Here is a 12,342-nt window from a genome sequence, read left to right as displayed (position 1 = left end):
AGTCTCTGATCCTGAAAAATCAGCAGAACTTTCCAATTTATGGTCCTGCTGCAAATCCTTTTTCACTTATTCTGTCAGTGACCCAGTTCAGTCACCTTTAATATCAAGATAAAAATCTATCTGCTGTTAGGATGTAGGTAGAGCTACTTCAGTGCTGCCAAGTGTTAGTAATAGCAGCAGGATAATCTCCTCACAGGCACTTCAGGAAATCATCTTTCACTGTCCCTTTTTCCTGTGGCTGCAGGAGTGCCCTGGAAGCTCCACGTGTGGATTGAGTCCCTGCGGACAACCTTCTCCCAGTCCCGCTACTCCGTGGTGCAGACCCTGCTGAGGGAGTTTGTCACCATCAAAGAGGAGGACTACAATGAGGAGCTGGTCACTGAGGGGCTGCAGCTCATGTTTGACATCCTCAAAACCAGCAAAGTAAGTCAAGAGTTTTATAACCGTGCCAGAGCTGAGTGTTCTGGGGTTGTGTTGTTGTGCACAACAGGCACAGGGGAAAGGCTGGGCAAAGTCCCTTGGAGTTATGGCATGGAAATGGCCCTGGAAGCATTTATCTCAATTCATAAACAGCCCCCAGACAGTCCTCAAACACAGACATTGTAATTCTGCCTTAACTGAAAGCTTGTCCCTCTGTGGAGAGGTAACTCCTGTAGGGTGCAGTTGCTGTAAGCCCCAGGTGAGCCCTTACAGCACATTTGGAACCTGCTCCATGTCGAGTTGCTGATCCCTGTTCCATCCTCCTCACAGAATGATTCCATCAACCAGCAGCTGGCATCCATCTTCACCCACTGCTACGGCAGCAGCCCCATTCCCAGCATTCCCGAGATCCGAAAGACTCTGCCAGCTCGCCTGGGTAAGGTGCTCACCTCAGCAGTGAGCTGCTTTTGGTTGCTGCTGGGTCTGGTTTTTATTTGTTTGTTTGGATTTCTTTTCCAAAAAAGCATGCACAGTATTAAAAAAAAAGTCACCTTTTTTTTGTCACTTTACCCAACAGATCCTCACTTTCTGAACAATAAAGAAATGTCTGATGTAACTTTCTTAGTGGAAGGAAAGCTCTTTTATGCACACAAAGTCCTGCTGGTTACTGCATCTAACAGGTGAGTCACTAACCAGAGACATAATGAATCCAGCCATGATCACCCCTGAAATCATGTGTGGTAGATGGAGTGCACATATCCAGCCATTCCCTGCTTTCCCATTCCTTCTCCCGGAGTTTGCAGGGAGAGCTGCACTTGCTCCAGCTTTCCTGGAATCTCACACTGGCCTGGTGCACTTGCAGTTTGCAGTTGCTTTCTCTGTTCTTGGCATAGAAACAGTTTTCCACCTATCACATGGTGATTTAAATTGTCCCTGAACTAATCATCATTAAATTAAAGGAAATATTTTGATTTTGAGCTTGCAAAGAACAAGGAGGGATCTTTGTTTTCCCCTTGCTGTTTGTGATGTGTGTGTGGCACACTAATGCAGTTAAATCAGATCTTCTCAATTAAATCTGTTTAAAACCATTCCCAGGTTCAAGACACTAATGACCAATAAAACAGAGCATGATGGCCACGGCAGCAAGAGTGTAGAAATCAGTGATATGAAATACAACATTTTCAAGGTATGGGACTTAATTCCACTCTTCCTTTATCTTTTTCATCCTCTCAACTACTTGGAAGGTAAGACAAAGCCAAGTAGTAATATCATATGTAGATAATAAGTAATACCATAATTAGATAATATTACAAGTAGAAATGGAGTGCCTTTCAACGGATCTGAATTTAAGGAGTTTTCTGAAATACCCTTTTTCCCAAGTTCCAGCCTTAAAACAGACTCTTCCAGTCTATATTCTTATTGTCTTCCCAGGCAGCTGACTCCTCCATAAAGCAGGAGAAACTAGTCTTCTACTGAAAAGTAGTTTTATACTTTTAACACATCATTTTCATACTTTTTACAACACCATTTTTATGCTTTGCTAAGCAAAAAGTAACTTATTTACAGCAGGTGCATTGCCAGGCTTCATATTAATTCAAATCAGATGATAAGAAATCAGTGGTGTCCCTGTCAAGAAAGGCTCAGAACTGAGAACTGTGCTTTGCTTTTATGACATTTCTATATTTAGTGGAGGAACAGGGAGATGTGAAGTGCAGAATAGGTCAAGTGGCTGTTTCACTAAAGGGTTGAGGCTTTTTTTTCTCTTTTTGTAAGCAAACAAACCTGGTCTGTTGGTCAGCAGTGCTGCTATCTCACTTGAGGGAAGTAAGTTGACAATGAGAACATCTTTGTTCTGCTTGTAAGGGGCTGCACAAGTTTTGTGTTGGATAGTGACATTCAAATTTTGCAGCTTCAAGCCACAACAGAGAAGAAAATGTAACTGAGTATTGAAACAAGCTTCGTTAACAGCATTTGTACATCAAAAGGTTTCTAAAGATAAACTTGTGCTTCAGTGGAGGGAGAGAGACAAATCAGAAAGAACTGAAACAGTGAAGTATTTCACAATTTGATGGTAAATACAGTCAGAGGGGTTAAGGAGAGGTGGGCTCAGGCAGGGTGAAGGATGCTGAGCCACCAGAGATGTGGGTCCCACTCAGGGCTCTGCTGGCAAGAGCTTTGCTCTCACGTAACTCTGTTAAACAAATAAGGCAATCTCACAAGGAGCAGCTTACTTTTGCTCCCAGCCCTGTTAGGAATGGCAAAGCCCCATACAGTACCCAGGACACTTCTGTGATCCAGCACCAGATCCATCCCCTCCCCTGACACTGCCTGTGCTGGGGGTGGCACATGCAGATCAAAGAGCAGGAGCTGCCTCTTGCTCTCCCTGCAGACAATTAATGCCTTTTCCTCCGGGCCTGGCGAGGGGCCGGAAGCTGATTAGAAGCCCAGCAGGGGAGGCAAGTGGCTGGGAGGTCCCCGGGATGCTCATGCTGGGCTCGCTGGCAGCTCCGCGCGTGACCGGCCTGCCAGGCTTCACCAGCCCGGATCCCAGACAAGGACAGTGGTGTTGCTCAGAGACACGCTGTCACCCTCAGCCCAAAGTCCCCAGCAGGGCCCTTTTCAGGGCCCAAGAGAAAAAGGACTGTTAGAAAGCAGCAGATTTGCTACGCTAGGGAATGAAAAAAAAGCCACCAGTGGAGGTGAGAGCCGGCACAGGACACGATTCCCGTCTGCTCAGGAAGGGGAGCACAGCCATCAACAGCCCCTTGTAACTGCCGTGATAACTTCATGCCTGGCCTTCTTCCCATTCCAGATGCTGATGCAGTATTTGTACTATGGAGGGACAGAATCCATGGAAATTCCCACCACTGATATCTTAGAGGTGAGAGAGCTTTTTCTTCTAAGTCTTGCCAAGTGCACTGGGGCATAAAACAGAGTTGAAAGGCAAAATCCAGGACCTAACAGCAGGCTCCCATTCAGTCCAGGAGCATATTTAACACTTGGAAATGAGCTTTAGAGTTTCAAAACATCGCTGCTTGGTGTTTCTGTGTCGTGGTGATAGAAAGGAGAGCAAATATGCTTGTGGGAGGAGCTTTTGCTAAGAGGGGAAATGTGTCAGTCTGTCACTTCAGCATGAAGCAGCCTTTTTGCTGTTTGATGAGGACTTGGCCATTAAAACAGCGAGTCAGAGACTCTTCAGAGAGGAAATCATCCGTCCTGTTTGCCTTCCCCAGGCCTTTCAAGCCTCATGATCTCAAATAGCCCCTCTCTTTTCCCCATAGCTGCTGTCGGCTGCCAGCCTGTTCCAGCTGGACGGCCTCCAGAGACACTGTGAAATCCTCTGTGCCCAGACCATCAGCATGGACAACTCCGTCAACATCTATAAATATGCAAAGGTACATCCAAGCCCCCTGGTTTGAGAACCCCAGTGAGCAGCCTGTGTGCTGCTGGTGGTAACTAAAAACCCCAGGTGGGCACCTTCACTGCAGGTAACTCCCCCAGCCACAACACGAGTGAGATGATTCCCAGCTTCAGGCTGGAAAATCCTGCACAGCCCCGGTGTGTTTTCTTGTCTGGAGCAATCATGGATGAAATGGATGGGGGATCCCTGCAGAGTAGGGGAAAGCTGTCTTAGCAGGCTGATACAGCCACATCAGCAAATCCTGAGGGATTCAGATCCTGGGAGCAGCAGGGGCAATTGATCACACCACAGCAACTACGGGGTAAACCCTTTCCTAGCACCCCTGCTGCTAGAAAATATTCTTTTCAGCTCCAAAAGGAGCATAAAGTCTGTTGTGTGACAGATATGCACCTCTGTAGCAAATAACGTAAATCAGAGAAATACTGGAATTTTGCAGGATCAGATCCCTTAAAGACAAGGAGAAAACTGCACAGAGGGCTGGTAATGATTTTTTTCCCACTGTGTAGTGTCCCACTGATGCTTTTCAATTTCTCCCACGTTGGGCTGGTTTCTTTCAGACCTAAAATTTAACAGTGTGCAGTGGTAAAAAGGGGAAACAGCATTCCCTACTGGCCATTATGTATTTTTCCTTAATTTATTATTTGCACAGAATTCCCAGGAAGGGGCTGTGTGTGCACAGAGCTTTTTAATATTGAACTTGGGTTTTGTTGTTCTCGTAACTGATCCTGAAGCAAAAAGGAGCCAGATCCCAAGCAGAAATCACCTCGTGGTGGTTCAGGATTGCAGCATCCCTGTTCTCCTGCGTTCAGCCCCTTCTTGCAGGGATGTGGCTCCCGTCCTGTGACCCGTGTCCTGATTGCCCCGAGCCCTGCTCACCATCTGCCAGCACAGCAGCGTTGTTGTGTGTTGTGGCTCAGCCAAACAGGTACCTTGGCCACCTCATCAGCCAGCTGCTCTGCTGCAGGAAGGGAAAGGGGCTGGAGTGCAGGCCAGCAGCCTTGCCAACAGCAGGCCAGCAGGGAAGGAATTAAAAAAGCCTGGATGCCCCCCTGCAAAGAGCACCAGGAGAAATGATTAGACAAAGTCCTGCCTTCAGTGCTTTTCCACTGTTACTCCTGTCTTTTAATGTTTTCTAAGAGACAAAAAGGAGAAGAGCATTAGGAGTGAGAGGCTCAGGGATGTCCTTTAGGTCTGCGACGTACAGAAGGGGTTAATAATCCTGCTGTCTTCCTCAGATTCACAATGCACCAGAACTGGCCTCTTTCTGCGAGGGCTTCTTCCTCAAGCACATGAGCTCCCTGCTGGAGCAGGACTCGTTCAAGCAGCTCATCTACAGCAGGAACAGCAAAGTGCAGGGCCTGGACCCTCTGAGGGACCTGCAGGCAGCCCTGGCCGGCCGCCTGCACTCCGTGTACGTCACCTCCAGGGTGTGAGGCAGCCCGGGCTGGCAATCCGCGCCGGAGGCGTCGCTGGGGCTGGCTGCCTCCCGCACCTTCCTGAGCGTGCCCTGGAACGGGCACCCCGTGCCCAGGGAGGGGAGCTGGCTTCTCTGTGCTGCTGCTGCTGCTGCCACAGGAACAACACTGTCACACCAACAGCGCTGCCACGGCCCAAACACCAGCTGGGGGTGCAGGGGAGAGCCTGAACCGCAGCCACTGGTGCTGCCCTTTCCACGAGCATGGCGCCGGGCTGTGGAGAAAGAGGCAATTGAGCTAAGCCCAGCACTAATACATGGGCTTAGGTTCATCCACACAGATGTTTTCCCTGTAAAAAGGCTGCCTAGAAGGAGTTTTCCTGATCCTAAAGCCCATCCCACGAGCCATCTGTCTGCACACAAATACTTCCCCTCAGTAGTACCAGCGTCTGTGCATCGTGACAGACCGACAGAAACTTCCCCCAAAACTGTCTGCACCTTGAGAGAGGTTTTTGTATGTTCAAAGCTGAGTAGAAACTAATACTAACACTGAAATAACTCACTCTTTAAGCCTAATGAGGAGCTAGGGCGGGGAGGGGACAGTTGGGGGTTTGAGTGTTTTGAAATACAGTTTCACTGTGCCAGTTGTTAATGTGGATCTGTTTTGAGGAGAAAGAAAAAGACTGTTTGCTCTTTTGCTGTCAAGGTCTGATAGTGTCAGTCAGTCGCTTTTTTCACCTTAAAAGCCCATTCCTGAACATTACCTGTGAGACCTGGCATCACAAAAGACACTTTGTAGAAGGCTGAGGTGTAGCAGGAGCTGGCACTATGCTGAAAAACTGCCCAGTTGCAATAAAAGCCTCCCCTGGCCTTCAAAGAACGTCCAGCTCTGTGGTTTGCTCTCTCTCTGGAGCTGGTTGGGATTAAGGAAAGACCTCCAGCTATTCCCACTGAGCTGTGCTAAGCACCAAAAATCATTTACCAGGACACTTCCAACAAGAGGAAACCAAGTTTTCAGTGGAGAACTATTTATTCCTTATTAGAAATTCAACAATTTATTCCCATTGTCTCTAAACACAGTGGAAGGAGGAGGCTCAGCTGGGCTCAGGCTCCAAAGCACAGCACAGACACAGTTTAGATAAAGGGAAGGAGAAGGAACCACCAGCATCTCCCAGCAAATCCATCAAAATCTGACATGGCCTTGCTCCTAAAGGATTTACACAGAGGCAAATTGCATGCATGGATAAAGATTTTTAGTCAGCTGACAGGTTGGTCAGGGCACACTCCCTTTGTGCTTTAGGTACACATCTGCTGAACATCACCAGCTCCAATAACCCTATTTATTACAGAAAGCCATACAGGGGGGGCAAAATTATCACTGAGAAATGCCACAGAAGGCTTTATTTGGAAAGTATTTTCAAGTAGCTGCTCCAGCTATCTGTACAAATATGTAGGTCCTCTTTTGTTGCTGTAATATTACAATGCTTTGTTTAATTGTACATTAATGTTGTCATTTATGTAAATGTACCGGGATTTTATTAACAACGTAATTTTAAAATACACAGGTGCTGTTATTTATTCTGTTCCTCTAACAGTAGGGAAAAAAAAGATTTAAAGACACTTATGTGGAAAAGGCTGTTGGCAATTGAAGCATTTTAAATTGCTTTTGGTGTACATATATCTAATTTTAGAGATACAGAGGCATTCATTTTCACTTCCTAGGCTCAGACGTTTTTGTGAAGTTAAAAAGTTTAACTTGCATTTTTCCCTACCTGGAATAAGATTACCTGCTTTCCAGCAGAAAGCAGCAAATGGTAGTATCCAAGAAACCCCTAATTCCAGGATTCTTTTCTGCAGCAGGAAAAACAGTGAGGGTTAAAGTAACTCTTAGGCCAGAGGCATTAAAAAAATAAACAGGTGATCCTTCCATGTCACCTCAGATCCCAAAGGCCAGAAGGGTTCTGGTTGGTGCTCTGTGGGGGGATTGATGTCAGAGCACAGGACTCATCCAAAGGTAAGGACTATAAAAGCTTAAGGGCAAGAATTTGACCCAGATGTATCCTTTTTTTCTCCTTATTTGGAAACCTGCCAGCATAAACAGTGACTGGTTCTCAAGAATCATGGAATACAAACACCTCAGATTCCCTTTGGAGCACTTTAATGAGTAGGCTAAACAGAAATTCCTTGTGAAACCAGTTGTACACTGCCTGTATTTTATAGAGCGCTGCCTGGGGAGCCTGAGAAAGTACCAGAGCAGTTTGCCCAGCTTTGGGGAAGCACAGAACTTTGCTGGCCATAATGACATCATTCCAGGCAGCAGAGGAAATAAACATCTGCCTGAACAGGCTCGATGACTTCCAGCCTGAAATAAAGCCCTTTTTGCTCTCTAATAAGGCTTTGCACAGCAGGCAGGCCCTGGCGAATGCAGCAGCACCACTCACAGGCCCTTTGCCCTCGCCAAATGCTGCCCAGGCAGGCAGATGCTGCTCCCTGCACCTGCCACACACACAGCCTGTGCGGGGACACCCCGGGGACTGGGGCTGCTGTCACACTGCTTGTGGCACAGGAGAGGCCTCCAAAGCTGGGTCTGCCTCTCCAGAGGGCAGGGCTGGAGCCTGAGGGATCCATCAATCCACAGAATGTTGCACTTGGCGTTATTTGCTCAAGAAAAAGAAGGGCAAAAAAAAAGGTATCTTGTGATAAAATCGCAACACAGCAAGGAAAAAGGAGTGACAGAACCCAGAGCTGGAGTATCCCAGAGCTGTCCCTGCTCGTGCTGTTCCAGGCACAGGATTTCCCCTGCTGATGCTCTCTCCATGCTTAGCTCAGGCAGCAGAAGGTTTCCCGTGTCCTTTCGTCCCTCTCTCCATCCACAGCCCAGGCATCCACACGAAACCCTGCCCGCAAACCACGCACCAGAGACAGCCCTGCCATTCCCAGGGGCACAGGCAAAAAACCCAGCCCTGGAAGTTAAAAACTCCCAAGGGAATAAGGGAATATCACCAGGGCCAAATGGAAAGGCCACACCGTCCTCCTGCCCCTCACCCAGTGCTTTCCACGCAGCTCCCTTCTCCCTCACACTGCTCCGGGATCAGACCCGTCCCGGCAGCGCTTCCAGCCGGCATTCCCTGGCTCTGTCCCTCCCAGGACACGGCCGGGGTCAGCTGGCTCCGGCTGTCAGAAGAGCTCAGGGCTCTCCGAGCAGGCTGCGTGATTCCAGTGGCAAGTAGGTCACATCCCGCCGCCACCTGCAGGGAGCTGCTCAGCCAGACGCGGCTGCCACGTTTGCCTCCAATTAGCCACAGGAGCCCGTCACTGTGGGCACATTGTGGGCATGGGAGAGGAGGGAGAGACCCTGCTGCGGTCTGGAATAGCCGGAGAGCCACGGAGGGTGTGGAACAGGCTGGGGACTGAGGCACCTGGGTGCTGGGATGTGCTGGGACCTGTCCTGGCCTGTCCCCGCGCTGGGACAGGCTCCGAGGCTGAGCTGGCTTAGGCCGGGATTAAAGGCATGCTCTGCAATTAGGGGCACACCCGGCTCCCTCCGGCATTCCCAGCCCCATCTGCGCGGGGTGTGGAGAGAGGGAATGGTGAGGGGGTTCATCCCTAGTGTCCAAGGCCATCTCCTTGGAATAACAAAAAAATCCTTCCCCTAATGCATCAGGATGTCTCCATCCCTTTTTGGGGAGGGAAATACACTTAGCAACTGTAGGATCATAAGGATTTCCAGGAAAGCAAAACAAGGACAGAGATGAGGGAATGGACTTCCAATTAATAATGATTTGATGGACATGGGAATGGTTCTTGTATGTTTTACAGCTCCCCTTTTTATTCCTGGAATAATTTTAGATTTTTTTTTCCTTTAACAAACAATTTAAATTTGAGAGGAAACAATGCAAAATTAATGCAGGGAGAGATGGTGGAATCATCCTGGAATGGTTTGGTCTGGAAACCTCACCTCTGAGCCTGTCCTGGGCTGGCTCCTGTCCTTTGGCCACTCGCTGCAGGTGGGCATGGAAGTGATGGGGATGTGCAGGGAATGCTGGTTGGTTTTCCCTGTCTCTATCAATGTGACCATTCAAAAGACTAACTGACCTCTTCCAGCAGGGAAACATTTAAACAAGAGGTGTCAGAAAGAACTGGAGCTTCTGCACAATGAAATCTGCAAGAATCCAACTTCAAATCCCCCTGGATTGTCACTGGTCCAACTTCCATGGACTGGTCACCATGGCCAGGAGTGTCCAATCCTGCTGGAATGCACTGGACCAGGAGCTCATTTTCATTTTGTGCTGGTAAAGACTCTCTGGGTGACCCCCAGTGACTGGAAGGACCAGACTGGGCTCCTAGGGCACTAATTCCAGGGGTTCTGTTTTTGGGAATAGCACAGAGCCGTTCCCTTGCCCAGAGGAGCAGCCAGTGCTTCCCTGTCTGGGACAAGGGAGGTGGAAAACAGGCTGGGTCAGTGCGAGGGCTTGCAGGGAGAGGGGCATCCATGGGGATGGGAGATTCCCGCTGCAGTTCCCATCTCCCTGCAAGCACGGACAGCTGAGCCGAACCAGGACACGGCGATGCTCCCGGGCCGAGCGGCCCCAAACGGGCCGGGCCGGGGCCTGCTCAGGTGCGCGGGGCAGGACCAGGGGGATTTTAGCCCCGGGAACCGCCCCAGCCTCCTGGGCTCGTTCAGCGCTCGGGGCGGGAGGCGGCGGCCGGGCCGGGCTCCTCCGGAGGGGCCCATGTGAGACACGGGGGCCTTGGGGTCCCGTCCTGTACCTGCCTCTACCCCTCCTTCCTCCTGCCTTTATTCCCTTTTCCTGTTCCCCCTTCTCCCTCCTCTCCTCATTTCCCTCCTATCCCCCTCTCCTTCATTGCCCGCAGCCGCGGGGCTCGGGGCGCCGGAGAATAAAGCCCGGAGGGCCGGAGCCCGGCGCCCCCGCCGTCCCTGGAGCCCCCACACGGGGCCGGGCCCGCTCGGCGGGTCCCCCCACACCGGTCCAACACAGCGCCCGACAGCGCCGGGGCTCCTGCTGTCCCGACATCACACTGGGGGTCCCCGGGGAGGGCTTGGGGCAACTCCTGCTAGTCCGAGCTCAGAAATAGAACCCGAGTTTTTTTCTGGGACCAAACTCAGGAGCGGCAATGGCGGATCCCGGAGAGCGGCGGGGCCGGGCCGGGGCCACCGGGGGCGGCTGCGCTGGGCTGGGAGGTGAGCGAGGAACGGGGAGAGCCCCGAGCGGGGACCGGGGGATCGCTGTCCCGGCACAGGGATCGGTGTCCCGGCACGGGGATTGGTGTCCCGGCGCATGGATCGCTGCCCCGTCCGGAAATTTCTTGGGTGTATTTGAGAGTAATTCCAAGAATTTGGAAGTAGTTGAAAAACAGAGGGGAAAAACTATGAAGCTGATCCACTTATAGTAATTCCAAACTTCTCCCACAACACCATTCTAGAGACCTGGTGAAACGATGAAGATACAGAGGAACAAATGTTGTAAATCCCTCTTGCAAATCCTACAGTAATCCCAGTAGATGTCTCTGAGAAACTGTGGGATCCTAAGGATTTCCAGGAAAGAAGAAGAAAGACAGATGAGGAAATAGGCTTTCACTTAATAATGATTTGATGGACATGGGAATGATTCTTGTATGTTTGATGCTTCCCTTTTTATTCCTGGAATAATTTTTAAGTGATTCCTTTGATAAATCATCTAAATTTGGGAAATTAAATTTGAGAGGAAACAATACAAAATAGATGCATGGAGAAATCATGGAATCATCCTGGAATCCCCAATGGTTTGAGTGGGAAGGGACCTTAAGGATCACTTCATTCCATCCCCAGCCCAGGGTGCTCCAAGCCCCATCCAGCCTGGCCTTGGACACTTCCAGGCATGGAGCAGCCACGGTTTCTCTGGTTTGTGGGCACAGGAGGGAAGTTCCAGCAGGAGCTGAGGAGTTCCCTTTGCCCTGTGCAGCCCCAGCAGGGCTGTGGGAGCAGAGGCTGTGGGAGCAGGAGCTTTGCCCACGGCCTCGGGCAGTCTGTGCTGCCCCAGCCCCCAGAGCAAACGTTTGTGGTTTAACATCCCGTGCCAAGGAGATGCCAGCCAGGAACGGGAATGGGCCGCGGAGCAGGGACGGGGCCAGGCACAGGGGTGACATCCAGAGGGTGCCACCAGCCCGTGCCTGCTGCCCAGGCTGGCATGAGCAGGCTGGTGACTGTCCCTGTGCTTGCTCTGCAGGATGAGGGAGCCAGCCCTGCCGAGGAGGAAGAGGAGGAGGTGTGGGAGGATGGAGACAGCGGCCACCAAAGGCTGGGGAAGGCACAGGTCCAGGTGGGAGATGCTGCCTTCCAAGGAGGGATTGGGGCAGCCTCCCATCCCTGTTTTTGTGTACAGCTGGAATGAAACCTCAGCTGCTGTTACTGGCCAGCTCACAAGCTGTGTGGCTCAGTCTGCAGCCCTGCAGGGCCAGGCTGTGTTTAAACACAGAGCAGAGAGCTGGAGTCATTTCCTAGCAGGGAACTTGACTTGGAAGCTGCATTCCAAACTTTTGTCCACATTTATTTTATCTCGCACATGAAGATGCCTAGAGAAACAGAGGTGGGATGTTCCTAACAAAAGAACATCCAAATTTATTGGTGGTAGAGGGCTTAAAATTAAAGTGTGAGTAGAGGTGCCTTCAGGACACCTCCTATGGAATGGAATGGAATGGAATGGATTGGAATATGAATGGAGTTTAAATGAAATACCCAAATCCTGACAAGCTTGTATGAACTCTAAAGCCCCTGCAAGTGTTTTAGAGCCAGGGAGGGAGACAAGAATCTGGAGTCTCTTCTCAAAAACTGGCTGCTGGTTTGTTTTGAGACAAGGGGGATAGAAATTAGAAGGTAATTTAATAATGGTTTAGACTATATATATTGCTTAAATATTGTATATTTTATATAGTTTGACGAGGCATAGGAAAAATTGTGTATTCCCTGGGGTGTCCTTATGGAGAAAGGTTTATTTGTGTGCCCTTGGTTTATTCACTGTATCTTCACAATGATAAAAACTGATTTCATTGAAGTGCCAGAGGTGCTACCTGTGTAGAGTCTGAGGGA

The 12,342-nt window shown here is 50.0% G+C and overlaps 1 protein-coding gene across 1 annotated transcript in view; it reads left to right on the top strand.

Moving 5' to 3' along the window:
• The window catches only part of ABTB2 (ankyrin repeat and BTB domain containing 2), a 111,826-nt gene extending 105,011 nt beyond the window's left edge, over nucleotides 1–6,815 (top strand). Inside the window, exons 11-17 of the mRNA XM_039703539.1 lie at nucleotides 245–423; nucleotides 751–856; nucleotides 998–1,100; nucleotides 1,516–1,606; nucleotides 3,233–3,301; nucleotides 3,702–3,815; nucleotides 5,077–6,815. Of these exons, the coding sequence (XP_039559473.1) occupies nucleotides 245–423; nucleotides 751–856; nucleotides 998–1,100; nucleotides 1,516–1,606; nucleotides 3,233–3,301; nucleotides 3,702–3,815; nucleotides 5,077–5,274 (860 nt within the window). The 3' untranslated portion in view covers nucleotides 5,275–6,815. The remainder of the gene's footprint in view (nucleotides 1–244; nucleotides 424–750; nucleotides 857–997; nucleotides 1,101–1,515; nucleotides 1,607–3,232; nucleotides 3,302–3,701; nucleotides 3,816–5,076) is intronic.
• Nucleotides 6,816–12,342: the final 5,527 nt, after the last annotated feature.

This window comes from Passer montanus, unplaced genomic scaffold (genome assembly GCF_014805655.1).
Source record: "Passer montanus isolate IOZ18808 unplaced genomic scaffold, ASM1480565v1 scaffold163, whole genome shotgun sequence".
NCBI classification, from domain to species: domain Eukaryota; kingdom Metazoa; phylum Chordata; class Aves; order Passeriformes; family Passeridae; genus Passer; species Passer montanus.
This window is presented reverse-complemented; position numbering and strand designations above follow the sequence as displayed.